This window comes from Felis catus, chromosome C2, assembly GCF_018350175.1.
Source record: "Felis catus isolate Fca126 chromosome C2, F.catus_Fca126_mat1.0, whole genome shotgun sequence".
NCBI classification, from domain to species: domain Eukaryota; kingdom Metazoa; phylum Chordata; class Mammalia; order Carnivora; family Felidae; genus Felis; species Felis catus.
The window spans coordinates 60,356,734-60,375,321 of record NC_058376.1 but is presented as its reverse complement, the minus strand read 5'-3'; the positions used below and the strand labels follow the sequence as shown (position 1 = coordinate 60,375,321).

The 18,588-nt window shown below is 39.7% G+C and overlaps 1 protein-coding gene across 4 annotated transcripts in view; it reads left to right on the top strand.

Annotated features, from left to right (window-relative positions):
* The first annotated feature begins 65 nt into the window (after positions 1-65).
* The window catches only part of CCDC191 (coiled-coil domain containing 191), an 89,786-nt gene continuing 71,263 nt past the window's right edge, over positions 66-18,588 (top strand). For 2 of the 4 annotated variants that reach the window (XM_003991658.4, XM_019839735.2), the window contains exons 1-5: positions 66-299; positions 2,649-2,687; positions 9,610-9,751; positions 13,304-13,444; positions 17,413-17,591. In XM_003991658.4, coding sequence (XP_003991707.2) covers positions 210-299; positions 2,649-2,687; positions 9,610-9,751; positions 13,304-13,444; positions 17,413-17,591 — 591 coding nt within the window. In that variant the 5' untranslated portion in view covers positions 66-209. Of the gene's footprint in view, positions 300-2,648; positions 2,688-9,609; positions 9,752-13,303; positions 13,445-17,412; positions 17,592-18,588 lie in introns of those variants that run through there. The other 2 variants (XM_019839736.2, XM_019839737.2) reach the window with 2 other exon arrangements.

Below are 18,588 nucleotides of genomic sequence, written 5' to 3'. Positions count from 1 at the left end.
TGAGGCCGCGGGACGGCTGCCGTTGCCATGGGTTACCGACCTAACTTGTTCCGCCTGCGCACAGCCTCCTGGGAGTGGTAGTTCGACGGCGCCCCACGCCTGCCTTCTTTGCGGGCGGAGGAACTACAACTCCCAGGGCGACCCGGAAGCAACCTTGGCAACGGAGCGGTCTTTCCAGCTTTGCCTTGGTCCGGGCCTGAACCTGGAAAATGCTGCTGGCGCCCCAGGATATGTCCTCTTCAAGGAAGAGGACGGGGCCGAATCGCTGGAAACAATTTACCAGGAAGCCGAGTCCCAAGGTGATCCATCCCAATCGGGAGCTCTGGGGGGTGCGGGGACCGACCCCGTGGGCAGCCGAGCCGGGCTGCGCTTCCTCCTTCTTCCCCCAGGGGCATCCTTACTTGGCTCCCCCTTGCCTTGACTGCCCTGGAGCCAGCATTGCCCTGGGGAAGGGGGCCTATGAACTTTGGGGTCTAGGTACCTTTTGGCTTTGATGGGCAGTACCGTGAAAGAACTGTTTCCATCAAATGCTTTTCACAAACCGGAGAGGTCTGGTAGCACCCATCCGGGTGAAGAGAATTCGCCAATTCCCTCGCCTCCCATTCCCACGCCCACAATTTTAGGGAAGTTCCCACACATTTCATTGTTTTAAAAAAAGGGGTTCCAATTTTAGATCTGTATTGGAAGGGGAAAGTCTTCACGTTAAGTCCTACGCCTCAGAGTCCTCCCCTTCTAATTTTACATAAATTATCAAAAATGAACTCAGGAATGCAAGTGGATATTGGACAGACCAATACTTGATTCACTTAAAAATTTCTGAATTCACCAACATTCAGAAAAATAATTCCTTTTTATATCTGTTACCTCCTTGGATGCATTAGCATCCAAAGACATGGATAACTGATAACCCCATTTTAAACTTGAAGCATACGCAAATGCCATGTGCAAAGTCACAGTCACACGGTGTGTGCCGTCCACAGACTACCTTTTTAACAGTCACAAAAATAAATGCTTTAAATGTGAGAGTACTAAAATGGAGTGGCTTCTCAGCTTTCAGCTCCTGAGCAGTTTCACCAGCTGTTTTCACCCTCAAGTTACACTTTCTTAAAAAAATATATTCTATAGACAACGTGACCTCTCTTAGGGCTCTAGGCAATTGAGCTTGCAGTTTATTTTAAATATACTAGCTAAATAATGCACCGGACGTAGTCCACTTGGTGAATATCTTGCCCAGAATACGGGAGGGTGGAGGTAGGAGCATTAGACTTGGAAACAGAGTCTGCTCATATTGTAATGTAGTAGTTTCACAATAGATTGGATCTCAAATAGGTTATTGGTATAGACTTGATGATGAAAGGTAAAAATTGGGGTCAATTTCTTAAGACTCCAAAAAGGAAGGATTTTTGCTGCCAGTGCTCATTGGAAATGCCTGGAGGATAAAAACGTAAAAGCACGAGAGCTTCTTGAGGTTCAGTTGTTTTAATAGCATCAGCTCTTTGTTGCAGTGAAGAAAGCCACTCAGTTGTCCAGCTGCGTTGATTAGTTATCTTGAGGCGCTGTGAAGGTGACGTATTATGTGAGAGAGTATTATACCTTTCCTTCTTCTGTGTGACAGTATGTTAGTTGAGATATTCCCTTCTTTATTTAAAATTTTTTTTTTTCAACGTTTATTTATTTTTGGGACAGAGAGAGACAGAGCATGAACGGGGGAGGGGCAGAGAGAGAGGGAGGCACAGAATCAGAAACAAGGCTCCAGGCTCTGAGCCATCATCAGCACAGAGCCCGACGCGGACGCGGGGCTCGAACTCCCGGACCGCGAGATCGTGACCTGGCTAAAGTCGGACGCTTAACCGACTGCGCCACCCAGGGGCCACTTCCCTTCTTTATTTAAAGACCCACCTGAATTATTAGCAAAGCAAATACTTACCTCTATTTGTTAAGTGACTATTAGAGGGAATTCTACAAGCTTCTAAGAGTTACAGAGAGTGAAGAAAGGAAGTGTCTTACTGGTCTGGTTTCTAATTTCATATTGATATCTGACTGACATGGGTAAAAATATTTGTGATCTTTACTTCATTTTCAGCTTTGTAAAACAGTAGAAGATTGCTTATCCCTTATGATATGCACCGCCTCCCCTCCCTAGTTCTTTTTGGACCAAATAATATTCCTGCTGTAGGTAAGATAGGAAAGCCCCTGGCTACAGGTCATTCTTGAAAAGAGGAGCCCAGGGAAAGGGGCATACCCTTCTCCAAGCAGATTTGCTTCCATGATATTTGAATGATTTGGCTCATGAATTGGCGCTTGTTTGGGTTTTTATAAGGAATATCATATCTATCATGCCTCTCTTTTGGTTCTGGAGACCTTTAAAAAAAAAAAATACTGACACCTGGGGCCTATTCCAGACCAATTAAATCGGAATCTCCAGGTGGGCCTAGGCAGGAGACAAAAACAGAAGATGTCCCAGAGAAGGCTCCGTGTTTTTTCCTCTGACCATCTCTGTGTTCTTTTCTTGCTTAACTTGCTAATGAAATGCCTTGAGGAAAGAAAAAGGACACTTTTCCATATGCTTTAGTCAGAAGGATAGATTAAAAAGGCAAAGTTGATAAAGTTATTGCTGTGTATTAATATTCTGTATATATTATCTACAGCCTGCCTTTGACCCTGACAATGTGGAGCACTGGATTAAGGTAAGGATATTGCACAGTTAAGATAGGAAGAGAGTTAAGAGTCAGACATAATCAGATGGAAAGGAATACTAATCTCCATTTTGCAGTTTTTATTCTCATGTTAACTACGTTGCCTTAGTTGTGTTTTTTTAAAAAAATTTTTTAATGTTTTTATTTATTTTTGAAGGAGAGAGAGATAGAGCATGAGTGGGGGAGGAGCAGAGAGAGAGGGAGACACAGAATTCGAAGGGGGTCCAGGCTTTAAGCTGTCAGCACAGAGCCTGATGTAGGGCCCAAACTCACAAGCCGTGAGATCACAACCTGAGCCAAAGTCGGATGCTTAACTGACTGAGCCACCCAGGCACCCCTGTTGCTTTAGTTTTATATTCTTTAGTATTTTTTTTCATTCTGTTGCTTCTCATGAAAGTGTGAATGACAAGAAAATGAATATAGACATATTCTTTCAAATGCTGTGAGGATCACGTGAAGAAGATTGAAGGAGCAGGAGAGGAGAAGCTGTAAGAGAGGATGTGGCAGCCTTCCTAAGACATTGGAAAGACTGTCCTGTAGTTACACTGACCTATGGGACCAATGCATTAGGTGAAAGCTATGCATGCATCATAAGAATTTTCTAATGACTGGAGGGATCCAAACATGGAGAGGGCATTCTCCTAAAGAGATGTGTTTTCTTTTTTGTTTTTTAATGTTTACTTATTTTTGAGAGAGGGACAGAGACAGAGCATGAGCAGGGGAGGGGCAGAGAGGGAGACACAGAATCCAAAGCAGGCTCCAGGCTCCCAGCTGTCAGCACAGAGTCCAACATGGGGCTCGAACCCACGAACCGGGAGATCATGACCTGAGCAAAAGTCGGAGGCTCAACCGACTGAGCCACCCAGGCACCCCAAAGAGACGTATTTTCTATCAATGGAGGTATTCAAGTGGATTCTGAAAGGCCACTTGATGTTAGACTAATGAAGAATATGTTTGAGCATTCTATGATGAGGGGATTGGATTAGGTAACTTTCTGAGCGTTCTTCCAGGCCTGAAATGTATATTTTTGAATGCAAGTACCATTTAAGTTGAAAGTACCATTAAACTACTTCAGGTGCCTGCCTCTGAGTGTCAGCTTGGCAACTTGCCATACTCAATTCATTTGTGCAGCATATGTTTCAAAGTCATGCAGCATTTTCCTGGGAAAATATCATTCTGCCTGTTAGTATTTTGAAGAGCTATTACTTACCTAAATTGACAGGCATTATGAGCACCAGGCCAGATGGAACCTAGGCTAGATGTAATCAATGTTATTTATCCAGACAGTATTTATGAAGTGCCTTCTAGATACCAGTGCACTCTGTTGGACACTGAAGATAAAATAGTGCTTGGGGCAGGTACTCTCTGCCTTCCCAGAGTTAATAGTCCAGCAGGGGTGAAACAACTTAAAACTGTTGGGAGAATTAAAGATGTAATGGAACCATGTGGTGGGGGACACTAATATAGATGGGCCAGAGAAGGCCTGCTGGCTCCTACGGAAGGTCTGACTTAGAAGACAGCTAAAATGGACCTGCCATTGTGGAGGCTAGCCTCTGGGAAGCCCACTCCTCAGCCTCATACTAGGCTTACTTAGTTTACATGTCAGTGCTGAGAGTTCAGTGCCAGACCCCTGCAGGGCTTAGTTGCACATTTAGTTACCGTCTCCTCCAGAGGGGAAGATTTAAGTGACACTGAAGGATAAAATTGTGCTCTGACTTTCTACACCATTTTCCTCTTTTATGCAGTTGACAGCTTCATCAGTTAGATCTTTTATCATTCTTCTAAAACTTGTGCAGTAGCTCTGTCTCAGTTATGCCCTCAAATCTTCCATCTCAGGAAAACCCCCCAGTAAGTCCTTACTTGACCCCACATTCCATTCTGATTGTGGTACATCTTGTTGTTACCTAGTGTCTTTGGGTGTATAGCCTAGACTCCCTGCCCTTTCATTTTTATTATCCTCTGGTGTCTACAGTAATTTCCCTCCCTGTTTCTGTTTCTCACCACAGAAATGGTTCTTATAAATGACTTCCTGATCAATCCTCTGTTATCTTTTTCATTCTCAAACTTTGTAAGATTTGTTTGATACAGTTATCACTTTTTTTATTCTAGAAATCCTCTCCTTATCTTTTTGTAACAGTCTTCTCTTGCTTCTCCTATTATTTTTCTGTTCATTCCTGTCTTCTTCTCTAATTTTGTTCCCTACTGTATCCCAACTCTCGATGTACCCTAAACAGTTACAACCTCCGGACCTAAGACTTCAAACCCCCTTAAGTGGACCACCGTCTCAAAATCAGCTTAGACCTTGTTACATGGAAGAAGGGGGAAGAGGTATCTGGAAAGGGTGTGGAGCATAGTGAAGTTTGAGAAAGGGCTTTCTTCAGAACAGAAAAGATCACCAGGCAGCACTGGGGACTTGGCTAAAGCAGGTAACTAAAATCTTATGTGATACCAAAAATTGACAGATCAGATTGATCCAGACTTAAAAATTCTCATTGGAGAGACAAAGATACAAGAGATTTGAGGCTCATGTAAGACAGTAGCTGAATATCCATGCAGAGTAGGAAGGAGAGGACCTTTTAAAGGACTCCTAAGTTGGGAGGAGAAGACATATAGTGACTAAGGACTTGTTTAGGTGCTACACCAATCTAGTGGAGGAGGGGGAGCAAAAGAGGCGAATGGATGGGAGGCTGATTAGGGGAAAGGGGTTATCAGCTTTGGGGCTGAACAGTGGAAAATTCTGCGTGATGTAGTGCAGGATGACCATGTCTAGGTTGCTGAAGTACAGTTGAGGGGAAGGCCATTGGAATAGAGATCAAGCAAACCCTGAGGCTGAAATGTTGGTGAGTCTTCCTCAGAGATGTTGAAGTCACTTAGAATCAGGCAGATGCTTGAGTAGAACTGTGAGTTCTAGGGGAGCTCACCCAAAATGCCAACAGTTCACTATGATTTATAATTTATCATCCTGATTTGATACACTGACTCATCTTTTTACTCCTGTGCATTCTGTTACTTTGATACTTAAGCTTTCTAAACATTTTCATTGATTCTCTATTCTTGAACCTTCAGTGATTCTGCACGCCATCCAATGAAACTCTGTAAATTCTAGATGGGTGTTTAAGTCTCTCTGTCAATGTACCTGTAATATCAGTCAACCTGTAACAGCCCCTTTGCTGATACTCTGTGTGACTCCTGTCAGGCTGGTCTCCTTCCCATCTATCTTACCTTCACTTTGACTTACACTGATCTCCCCCCCCACCCACCAGCCTGGAATATCATTCCTCTCTGGTCTGTGTGTGTGTGTGGGGGGGGGGGGGGTCAATCCAGATCCTTCCCTTAAAGCTCAGCTTGAGATGCACCTCTCAGTGAATAGCTTCCCCTCACCCACCTCAACCACCTAATCCCATTTTATCTAATACTTTTTTCTTTGGAATTATTTTGGCATTCATACACAACAGAAACAGCATCAAGCTTTTGCTTATATACAGAGTGATGAAAAAAGAATTGGGCAGTTTCAAAAATATCTTACTCCTGAAACTATTATATATAAACATGCAGTTTGTACTTGAGGGTATATTAAGAACCTTGTGCTTGTACCTCCCAACGTTGAGGAAATTGGAGTCCATTGTAGCTGTTGTTTCTGCCATTGGGTGGACAATGGGATTGATGTGTGCTGTGGGACATGAGGAGCTCATATTGAGCATTTATAAGATCATGGGAATAATTGAGATAGTTCCTTTACAAATTATATACTTGCATGTAACATAATTACTGAGTAACTTTACTATTCAAGTAACTCTGTTCAGGTTTTCAGGTTTTCTATGTAATCACCCTGCGTTACTTTAGAACTATGAGTTTTTTCTTGCACACATGGCATATGAAACAATAAATAGATAGGTAGGTAGATGAAAGTGAACTCTCTGAAAAGTCACTTTTAGTTTTGTTTTCCCCTTAACGTCCACTAAGGTAGTAGGAACGAAGCTCGCCTTCAGTCCTTCAACCAACTTACTTAAGAGGTTGTTAAGTTGACACTGTTTGTTTTAGTGAAATATAACTTAAGATAAACCTCTTGCATTTCTCACATATTTATTTCGAAAGAAATGGTAAAGATGTAATATTTTAAACAAGGAATACAGGGGCGCCTGGGTGGCGCAGTCGGTTAAGCATCCGACTTCAGCCAGGTCACGATCTCGCAGTCCGTGAGTTCGAGCCCCGCGTCGGGCTCTGGGCTGATGGCTCAGAGCCTGGAGCCTGTTTCCGATTCTGTGTCTCCCTCTCTCTCTGCCCCTCCCCCGTTCATGCTCTGTCTCTCTCTGTCCCAAAAATAAAAAAAACGTTGAAAAAAAAAATTTTAAACAAGGAATACAGACAATTTCTAATCCTTAGTATCATCTATTTTTTCCCCAAATTTTCATTTTAAGTGATATCCCAAACACTTGCTTTGTCAGAGCTGAGCAGACATTTCTCTTTACTCCCTTCCTTGTAAGTTATCGGTCTGTGCCTTTCTTTAGTACCCAAATCAGTCTTCCCTATGTCCAAGTTCTCTACCTCCTTTGATAAGAATCTATACAAATTCTAACTCACATGAGATGACATACCATACAGAGTTCTTTCTTTCATTCATACCCCGAGGAACTGAGTCTACGATCTGGGTTTGTTTACTTTTTGTTTGTGAATGTTGGTTTAAAAACTGAAAGTTGATCTATTTTATTTGCACATTATTTACATATATATGTATATAGCATATACACACCTACAGAATATGTGAAATTCATCATGCTGTCTTAGAATGTTAAAACCTTAAAGGGAAGGACTATATGTCCAGCGAATTGTGACCATCTACTGAATGGCATATTGACCATCATAAATTTGGGCACATCAGAGACCAAGAAATAATGTGGGAAACAGATCTCTCCCGAGTGACCTCATAATGAGTGAATGATATTTTCTTTATTTTAACCCTGATTAGATCGTGTTTTCTTCTGATTCCTATCTTTTCCTGTGTGTTCTATTTTCCACATCTTTTTCAAATTACCTTTGGCTTTTCAGTTTTATTCCTCTGTTTCTAATTCAAACTTAATATATGAAATCCTTGAGAATTTAAAAGGTAAAGTCCCTGGCAAATTTTGGCAGAGGTACTACCAGTTTTTCCATGAAGAGCCAGAGGAAAAATCATTTCCAAAATAGGTCAGGCAACAATATAAACTTTGGGAAAGTTTAGCTTTTTAAAATAAATCCTGCATGTATTCCTTTTTTCAACAAACATTTATGGGGCATCTGTTACATGTACTGGAGGTTTCATGCATGAAAAGGACAAAAATGTCTGCTCACATTCTACTTAGGGGAGACAATAAATGGTAAAATATAAGGTCATAAGTGCTACAGAGAAAGAGCAGAGAAGGAGAATAGGGAGAGCCACAAGGAGGGTGGTTACCTTCCTTTCATGTAGTGTAGTTCGAGAAGGACTTAGGATGAAGGTGATATTTGAGTAAAGACTTGAGGAGGCAAGGGAAAGAGTTGTTTGGCTATCGAGGGAGAGCAGTTCAGCAGAGGGGAAACAAGTGCAAAGGCCCTGAGGTGGGACCATGCTTGGCATATGTGAAGAGGAATGAACCAGAAGATCAGTGTGGCTGAAGTTGAGTGAGCAATGGGATGTAGCAAACAAGAAGGTTGGAGAGCTCACCAAGGGCCTGATGGTACAGGACCATGAAGCGCATTGGAAGGACTTTGACTTTTATTCTGAGTAAAATACAGAACAATTGAAGAGGTTTTTTTTTTTTTAATGTTTATTTCAGAGAGAGCACGAGTGGGGGAGGGGCAGAAAGAGAGGGAGACACAGAATCCACAGCAGGCTCCAGGCTCCGAGCTGTCAGCACAGAGCCTGATGTGGAGCTCGAACCCACAAACCGCGAGATCACGACCCAAGCTGAAGTCAGATGCTCAACCGACTGAGCCGCCCAGGCGCCCCAAGAACAATTTAAGAATTTTGAGTGGAGTTATGTTATGGCTTTCATTTTAAAGGAACTATCTGCTGTGATGGGAGACTATCACAGAAAACCTGTCAGGAAATTGCAGTGCCTTGGACCAGGTGATAGCAGTAGAGGTGACCAGAAGGGGTCAGATCCTGGATATAGTTTGAAAATAGAGTCAACAGATTTCCTGACCAATTGGATGTGGGGTAAGAGGGAGAGACTATGTTCAAGAAGGACTACACGGTTTTCATCCTGAAAACTAAAAAAGTGGAATTGTTACTACCAGGTGTGGAGGAAAACAAGTCTGTGGGGAGGGGGAAGGTCAGGGATTTAGTTGTAAAATAAATTATTTTTTGTTGTGCAGATAAATGAAAATATGAACACAGTTTGCCCACCTCCACCAATCCCATGAATTGGGCCACGTTTTACTGTTGAATTAAAACATTCTGGATGACTACCGTTCAGTGGTTCTATCCCAATTTTATTGAGCCGATAGTTTGTTTAACATATGATGGGAGGTTCATTTCAAGGGTAGTAATTTAAGGAAGTATAGCTACTCTGCCTCTGGTTCATATTCATATGCAAATCCTAGTGGCGTTGGAGCTAATAAAATATTCTATTTTTTATTTGAAATAAAATATCCAGGTGTCAGGATCCCATCACTAATGCTCTAAACAAAAATTATCTACAGTCTAAATAATCTTTTGTTCAAATATAAGCATTGTGAATACCTGTTAAAATTTGGCAAAATATTGTAGTTAATTTCATGTTTAAAAAATGAAATTATTTGGGGTGTTTACACCTCAGAGTTCCTTCAAAAATGGAAAAATGGAAGTATTTTAGTAGTTGGTAGAAAATCAGTTTCATGAGGAGGAGAAAAATTCTTTAGCCCTGGACAAAGTTGTTGTCATCTTAATGGATTTCTTTTTTCTGTTATATTGAAGAGGGTGGAGAAAGCCTCAAAATTTGCAGTTTCAAAAGCATTCTCTGCTAGAAATTCTGATTTATCCAGAAGGCTTTGGAGCCATATCATAGATTTGGAAACACCTGAGCAAATAGAGGATCATGATGAAGTCTATGCAGAAGGTAAGAGAATACATTTTTTGCTGCAATGTTAACAGTTCTTTAGAATACAGTTTATTAAAGCATAACCTGTAATGCATTTCAAAGTACAGAATGGAAACTTTTCTTTCTCTTGCTGTTAATTTTTGTGTCTTTCTATCTTCCTGAAACTAATCTACTCTGGAGTAAACTCCAGTATTACAAGTAGTGCTCTATTTAAGGCCCATTTTGTCTCCTGAAATAGAACCACATTCAGAGGCAGTTTGATGGCACAGCTAACTAGTGAGTGCTGTAAGGTATTAGTCCTGTCACACAGAGGGCAGCATGATAACTTCATCTAGTATTATGAGATCATTTGACCGCTAGTTTGTAAATCCACTTTATTCCTTATGAAGAGAGTCTAAAACTGATCTAACCTCCCTACCTTCCCAAAGCATTTACTCCTCTGGAATTTAGTATTTTAGTTTCTCATGCTCTGAGAAACTCCAGCACTTAGGGATGAAGAGATCAGGAGGAACCAGCAAAGAAGACTGGAAAGGAGAGGCCACAGAGGTAGGAGGAAAGTCAGAGTGGCCATCTCCTGGAAGCCAGCTTCCATTTGGATTATCTATGTCTCCATTTATTCAGATTATGTCTTCGTTCAAAAAACATATATATAATTATTCCTTTATATGTATGATTATTTGTATATCTATATAATTTATTTATAATGAAAATTTATACATTTGTAACAAAATATATATTTATTTTATATATTATATACATGTCAATATATATATATACAATTAGTACTCTGAGCCAGGTACTATTTTAGATACTGGAGGAACAGGTTATGAACAAGAGAGGCAAAGCCCTTGCTTTCATGGGGTATATGTTTTAGTGTGAGAATAAAGAAAACTGAAAGAATTATTAGGTAATGATAAATCATTCCAGTTTTCACCTGAATAATAAGAAGGAGCCAGCCAACTGGTGATGGAGGAAGGGCATCCCAGACAGAGGGAAAGGCAGCATCAAGAGTTGAAGTACAGACAAGCTTGGTGTGCTTAAGGAACTGAAGGAAGAGCAGTGTGGCCGGAGCTTCCCAATGAAGATGAGCTTGCAGGAGTGAGCAGAAGACATATTACATAGGGCTCTTATAGGCCTGGGAAAAGAATTTAGACTTTATTCTGAGTATGAGAAGACATTGAAGGGTTTTAAGCAGAGGTTTAGCAGCACAGTATTTGAATTATATGAAGAATGGATCATAAGGAAGAAAAGGAGGGAAAAGGGAGACAAGTGGGAGGCTGTTGCAGTGGTCTAGGTGAGCAGTAATGGCACTTGATCTTGGTGGTTGGTAGTTTTGGAGATGGAGAAAGGAGATTGATTCAGAAATTGGCAAGGCTACATCTTGCCCACCCTATCTCCTAATCCACTAGTAGGAATGCACAAAATAGTGTTTACTTACCCCATTTCCCAAGCTCCCTTTACCATGAAACTCTTTTTATCCTGAAATCCATATTCATATCTTGAAGAATTAGTGCTACACATTAGAAAGTCCTAGTATATGGACAGAACATGGTTTTCAAAGGTTTATATCCTTTTTTCTTTTCTCATCAACCATCTGTTAATATTCAATAAGAACCAATGTTCTGAGGAACATTCTTTGAGAAATTCTGCTTAATGTAGCCTTAGAGCCTCTGATCCAACATGAGGTATTCCTACAGTTGAACCCTCTAAGAGAAGTTCCCTTTCTTTTTTCTTTTGGGGCACTTCATACTAAACCCCTGTTTACTAATGAATGACATTTAGCAGATCTGAGTTAGTCTACACATAAATTATTATACACATAACTGCATGTATTACTGTACACAGGGTTACTCAGTAAATATCTGTCCCCTTTCTCTTCCTGCCTCTGAAAGCCAGTGATACTTGTTACGAGTATACTTTTCACACTTAGTTTCTACTACCTTGATTCATTTTTTTCTGTTTTATATGATATGCATTGCTAGCTGTATTAAATGCCTTTTGGCATCATTTCATGTAATAAACATTTCATTCTCTCAGAGCTGTGTGATAATGGTAATAACGATGAAGATAGTGGTGAAATATATACTTTTCCTTTTTGAAAGCTCTCTGACCTACCCATAGAGCTGTCTGATAATGATGATAGTTATGAAGGTCATGCTAAAGTAGACATTTTCTCCCATACCTATCCATTTAAGAAGATTTTCTGAATATCAGTAGGAACTTGGCTGCCAGGATGTCACACTGTTTGATTTTCCTGTTACCTCAATGGGCCTCTCCTTCCTCGTCTGCTTTCCTGCTTCTGCTTCAGCTCTTTAGCCCCTAAACACTGGAGGTGTTCAGAGCTTATTCCTGGAACCAGTCCTCTATCCATCTTCCTCCTTCGGCGATCTTGTCCACTTCTATGGCTTTAAATACTGTCCGTATGCTGGCAACACCCACACTTATTTCTTCGTCTTGGACCTCTTCCCTGAAATCGAGAGTGATCTAGCCAATGCCTCTTTGACATTCTTATTTGACATTTCTTGTTTGTATGTCTCATAAGCATTTCAAACCAAACTAGTCTAAAACTGAATCCCTGATCTTCTCTCCAAACCTGCTTTGCCCTTGGCCTTCCTTGTCTCAGTAAATGGCATCTCCATTTTTACAGTTGCTTAGGCCAAAAACCTTATAGATTTCTTTCTCTCAATTCCCATATCATATATCGGCAAACCAATTCCACCTCAAAGCATTACTTTCTAAAATTGGACCATTTTTAATACTTTCACTCTAGGTCCGGGCTCCTATCACTTTTTTCCTAGATTATTGCAATTGTCTTTGAATTGGTGTCGCCTACTTCTATGCAAGGGATTTTCAGCCTCAGCACTATGGATGTTTTGGGCCAGCTAATTTTTTTTGTGGGGGCTGTCCTGTGCATTGTTGGATGTTTAGCAGCATACCTGGCCTCTGTTACCCCAGTTGTGATAACCAAAAATGGCTGTAGACATTGCCAAATGTCTACTCGGGGGCAGGATCACCCCTGGTCTAGAACTACTGCTCTAAACCTGATCCCCATGTTACCTCTTTACGTCGTCTCCTACATTCCCCCTTCACTCACTCCTTTCTACACTGCCTCCTTGCTATTTCTCCAATACTCTAGACATTCTCTTCCGTGGGGCCTTTGCACTTGCTTTCCCTCTACATGGAATAATATTGCCTTACATGTCCATATGGCTCACTCCTTCACTTTCTTCTCTTCTTTGCCCAAATGTCTTCTCAAGGAGGCCTTCTTTGACCCCTTCCCCCCAGTTTAAAACTATCAATACCTACCTTCCATTTCTTGTACATCATTTCTCCTCTTCCTGCTCTGTTTTTCTGATTTACTTATTGTCTCTCTTCTCCAATTAGAATGTAAACTTCATTGGTGATAGGTTTTATTTGTCCTGTTTTGTTTGCTGCTCTATTCACAGCATCTAGTGCAGTACTTGACACGTTAGATGCTCAATTAATATTTACTGAATGAATGAAAACAGTGAATAAAAAAAGTCTCTGAAGTAATTGAAATATTAAAAAGATTTTTTGTTTCACTGATAGCTCAGGAGCTAGTCAATGACTGGTTAGACACCAAACTTAAGCAAGAACTAGCAAGTGATGGTGAAGATGCTAAAGACACGGTATCAAATATCCCTTCTGTGCCGGAAGCCACTGGGCATTCGAAATATGACAGGTTTGATGGTAAGAACTTGTCTGATTGTTTTAAGCTTTAACATCTAATAAATGTATCTAAGAAATCTTTTTAATTGTTTGGAATAATACATGATATATTATTTGACTTTTCTGTGTTTTTGCTTAGTTTTATAATTAGCTTTAATTTTTCTTGGTTCAATTTAAATTACTTACCTATATCCTCAGTAAATTCATGGTGTTTTTCAAATTAAAAGCATTGTTTGTAATTCTTCTTTTGATTATAATAGCAATGCATGCTATTTGAGTGTCTTCCCATGTATTGTTGAATGACTCCTTACTTTGATAGGGGCTACATTTAAACAGTCTTGTATCATTTTTAAAAATTTTTCTATTTTTGAGAGAGAGAGACAGAGAGAGACAGAGAGAGAGAGAGAGTGCACACAAGCCGGGGTGGGAGGCAAAGAAAGAGGGCCAGGGAGAATCCCAACTGTCATCGCAGAGCCTGACACAGGGCTCAATCTAATGAACTGCAAGATCATGATCTGAGCCAAGATCAAGACACTTAACTGACTGAGCCACCCAGAAACCCCTAAACATTCCTTTATCATTTTATATTTATGAAATGCTTCATATATCTTTATAAGAGAGCTTATTGCTTGTGCACAGAGCCAGTTTGTGAGGGTTCCTCAAATGTACTCAGAATTTGATATTATTTTCTTCAGCATAAAGGTAGGCCTGGTGATGGTGGTGGCAGATCCTCATGTGTGACTCAGACACCCTGGGTAAACTCACCTGGCGGCATTTTTCTTGTTTAGGGCTCTACAAAATCAACAAAATCCCCAGCCCAGGAATCACAAAGTCATGAGCTCTTAACGTTAGAGGAATCCTTCAAGATCAGCTAATGTGATCTCTCCTCTTCACCCCCTCAGACAGAGATCCTTCTATAGTATCCCTAACATGGAGTGATATAATCTCTGCCAGTAGAGGAATGCCTGGGTGGCTCAGTCGGTTGAGTGTCCAACTTCGGTTCAGGTCATGATCTCACGGTTTGTGAGTTCAAGCCCTGTGTCAGGCTCTGTGCTGAAAGCTCAGAGCCTGGAGCCTGTTTCCAATTCTGTGTCTCCCTCTCTCTCTGCCCCTCCCTCACTTGCACTCTGTCTCTCTCTCTCTCTCAAAAAGAGATAAACATTTTTAAAAAATATTAAAAACAAAACAAAACAAAAAAAACCTCTGCCAGTACAGCTCCCAGGATAGGAGGAGCCCATTTCAGCTGTTGTGAGGCTCTACTCCTCACACATTCTCTCTTGGGAATTTGTCCTCTATAACTTTTACCCTTTAGTACAACAGAAAATAATATCATGTTCCCTTTCCCAAGAAAAATGTTGTTTGTTTGTTTGTTTTGTGGGTGATATAATCATATCTGATCTCATATACTTCAATGTTCCTAGCTTAAATACACCAGTTCTCTCAACAGTTCTTTATGTCACATCATTTCTAAATCTCATTATCCTGGTTGCCACCTTCTGGATGTTTTCTAATTAATGTCATTACTAAAGTGAGGCATTTCCATACTTCATATTTATTCTGAAGCATATATGGAATATAGTGAAACTATTCCTTCCTTTCATATGGTGCTAATAGATATAGTTATATTTCTTAGACTGGCAATTTTCATCTAGTATCATACCATCCCTCACACATCTTTTGCTTGTAGAGTGTTTTGTTTTCCTCATTTTTTAGATCAAAACTGAACAAAGATATTATGGAGCCATTAAAGAGGTTATTACCAAAAATATTGATTAATGTGATTATCTCAATAGACACAGAAGTACTTAACAAAATCTAACATCCAATCCTAATAAAAACTCTCAGCAAATTAGTAATAGAAGGTAAATTTCAACCTAACAAAGGTCATTTACATAAGATGTACAAAAAACAAATACCAAAATGACAAATATAATCATATCTTGTCAGGAATTACACCTAATGTAAATGGATTAAATACTCCAAATAAAAGACGAAGATTTTAAAATATGAACTATATGCTGTCTCCAAGTTACACAATTTAGATTCAAAGACACAAATAGATTGAAAGTAAAATTCTGGAAAAAGATATACTGTGCAATTAGTAACCAAAAGAAAGTGAGAACAACTTAGTAATATCAGAAAAAATAGACTTTAAGATAAAAAAATTGTTGGGGCACCTGGGTGGCTCAGTTGGTTAAGCCTCTGGCTCTTGATTTCGGTTCAGGGCATGATCTCACAGTTTGTGAATTCAAGCCCCGCATCAGGCTATGTACTGGCAGTGCAGAGCCTACTTGGGATTTTCTCTCTCCCTCTCTCTCTTTCTCTCTCTCTGCCTCTCCCATGCTTTCTCTCTTTCTCTCTCTCTCTCTCTCAAAAATAAATTTAAAAAAATTGTTATTAGAGGGATGACTGGGTGGCTCAGTTGGTTAAGTGTCTGACTCGATTTCAGGCTCAGGTCATGATCTCATGGTAGTGAGATGGAGCCCTGCATCAGGCTCTGCACGGGGCATGGAGCCTGCTTAAGAGTCTCTCTCTCCCTCGCCTTCTGCCCCTCCCCCACTCGTGCTTGCTCTCTCGCAAAAAAAAAAAAAAAATTGTTACTAGGGACAAAGAAGGGAGTTTTATAACGATAAAGGGACAAGTATAAACATACATACACCTAACAAAAAAGCCCCAAAATATATGAAGCAAAAACTGACAAAGTTGAAGGGAGAAATAGATAATTCAACAATTCTCCAAATTATTTGGAAACCTCATACCCCATTTTCAATAATGTATGGAACTAAACAGAACATCAACAAGAACGATGTTCACTATCCCTAGCCATCAAGAAAATGCAAATTAGAACTACTTTGAGTAACCAGTACATACCTAATAAAATGGCTTGTATCCGAAGACTGATGACACCAAGTATTGGTGAGGATGTGGAGTAACTGGAACATTCCTGTACTGCTGATGATTATGTGAAATTGTATAACCACTCTGGAAAACAGTTTGACAGTTTTTTAAAAAGTTAAACAGATACTTATACGATCAAGCCATTCCACTCCTAGGCATTTTCCCAAGAGAAAAGAAAGCATATGTTCATACAAAAACTTGTACACACATGTTTATAACAACTTTATTTGTAATAGCCAAGATCTGGAAACAACCCAAATGTCTATCCCTGAATAAATGAACAAATCATGGTATACCCATACAGTGGAATACTAATCAGCAATAAAAAGTGATAAACTATTGCTATAACATGAATCTCAAAAATAATTATGCTGAGTAAAAGAAGGCTGACGAAAAAAGTACAGAGTGTATGATTTAATTAATACAAAATTCCAGAAAATGTAAATTTATAGTGTGAGAAAGCAGGTCTGTGGCTGCCTGGGATGAGACAGAGAACGTGGGGAGGAGTGGGAGGAAGAGCTTGCAAATCAGCATGAGGATCCTTTTGGAGCTGACAGACATGTTCCTTATCTTGGTTTTAGTGATGGTTTTACTGGTAGATGTATATGTCAAAACTTATGGTAGGCTTTAAATATTTACAGTTTATTGTATGTCAATTATACCTCAGTACAACCATTTAAAAAAAAAAAAGCAATGGACGGGGCAGTTGGCTGGCACAGTCGGTGGAGCACATCACTCTTAACCTCAAGGTCGGGAGTTCGAGCCCCATGTTGGACGTGGAGCTTACTTAAAATAAAAAAATGTAAAAAAGAAGCAATAAAGTCTTCAAGGATGTTTAGACTGAAATAGTATCTTTTACGTTTGGCAATGAAGGAATCTTTAGTGACTTGGGGAGGGAAGATTCGTCATTTTTCCTCTCAGCTGAAGGTAGTTAATTGCTGAGGGCTGTACTCACCCAATTGGCATTATCAGTTACTGTTTATTAAACACCCACAGCTTTATATTTTTATTATACCAAGGTTATTTATTTAAATATGGAAATTGTACTAAATTTTTTTTCCCTTTTTTTGTTCTTGCTCTGTCTCCCCCAGAGTTATGTGGCTATTTGGAGGAAGAAGAGGAAAGTACCACTGTTCAAAAATTTATAGACCATCTGCTCCATAAAGAAGTGGTGGATTCTGGAATGTTGGAAGATCTTGGAATGAATGGAAACCAAGACAAGCAGCAGCAGAAGGATCCTCGCCTTACCATGGAGATGAGACATAAGCAGGTGGGAGGGAAAAACAAAATTAAAATGGGTAACAGGAAGCAATCTTTGTGTAGCACATTTAATAAGCTTAAATAAAGACTTAGGCTTTATTATGAAAAAGGGTGCCATCTGTGGTTTGGTTAGAAAGAATAAAAATAAAATATAAGAACTTCAGAAGAAAAATAATGCTCATAAACTGAGAACAGGAAACAATTTAAGAAAACCAAAAAAGAGAACAATTGATTTTGAACAATGGAGTGGTGAACTAAACTTTATATTAGTTTGTATGTGATATTTTCTATTATAAATATGTAGATTGGTTTTGCTTGAATTTGGTTTTTGAACTGTGACATCAATATATTAATATCATGAATATTCTAGTGAGTGTTATAATGATAATTCTCTTCCAGACAACTGAAAAATTCACTCATTTTGTGATTATAATTTGAAAGGGAGGACAGATCTGAATTAAATCTAGTTCAGCTGTTTTGAATTAGAAAGGCATATGGGAACTTTCTTTTCTTCAAAGGGAATAAATAGTGGGTTATAGGAAAAAGATGCATCTCCACTCTTTGTAGGGGAACTTTAGGAAATCAGAATGACCAGGTCTTTTCCACATGTCCAGAACTAAGACTGAACTAAAATAATTGCATATACATTTTATGCTACCTTTTTATAACTCTGAATTTCTGATTGTTTTAAATTATTAAGATGTGCCTAATCAGCACTGGAGATATTAGAAAAATGGGTAGAAGTATGATCCTTTTGGGTTTGTGAAAAAAGGGAGGAGAGAAGGTTTAATAAGAGATTGCCAATATCTGGAAGTCTTCTCATAAGTGGAGAGTAAGGTGAGGGTAAAGGTAAGTGACCTAGGAGGGAAGGAGCACTCCCGTACTTACAGTTAGCCAAGCCTCTACAGAATCAGTATGCTTGAAAAATTGACCGTGCTTATTTAGAAATACCTGTGAAATTCATGGTTTTGATTTCCAAATAAGAGCCAGAGTCATTGATATATTTA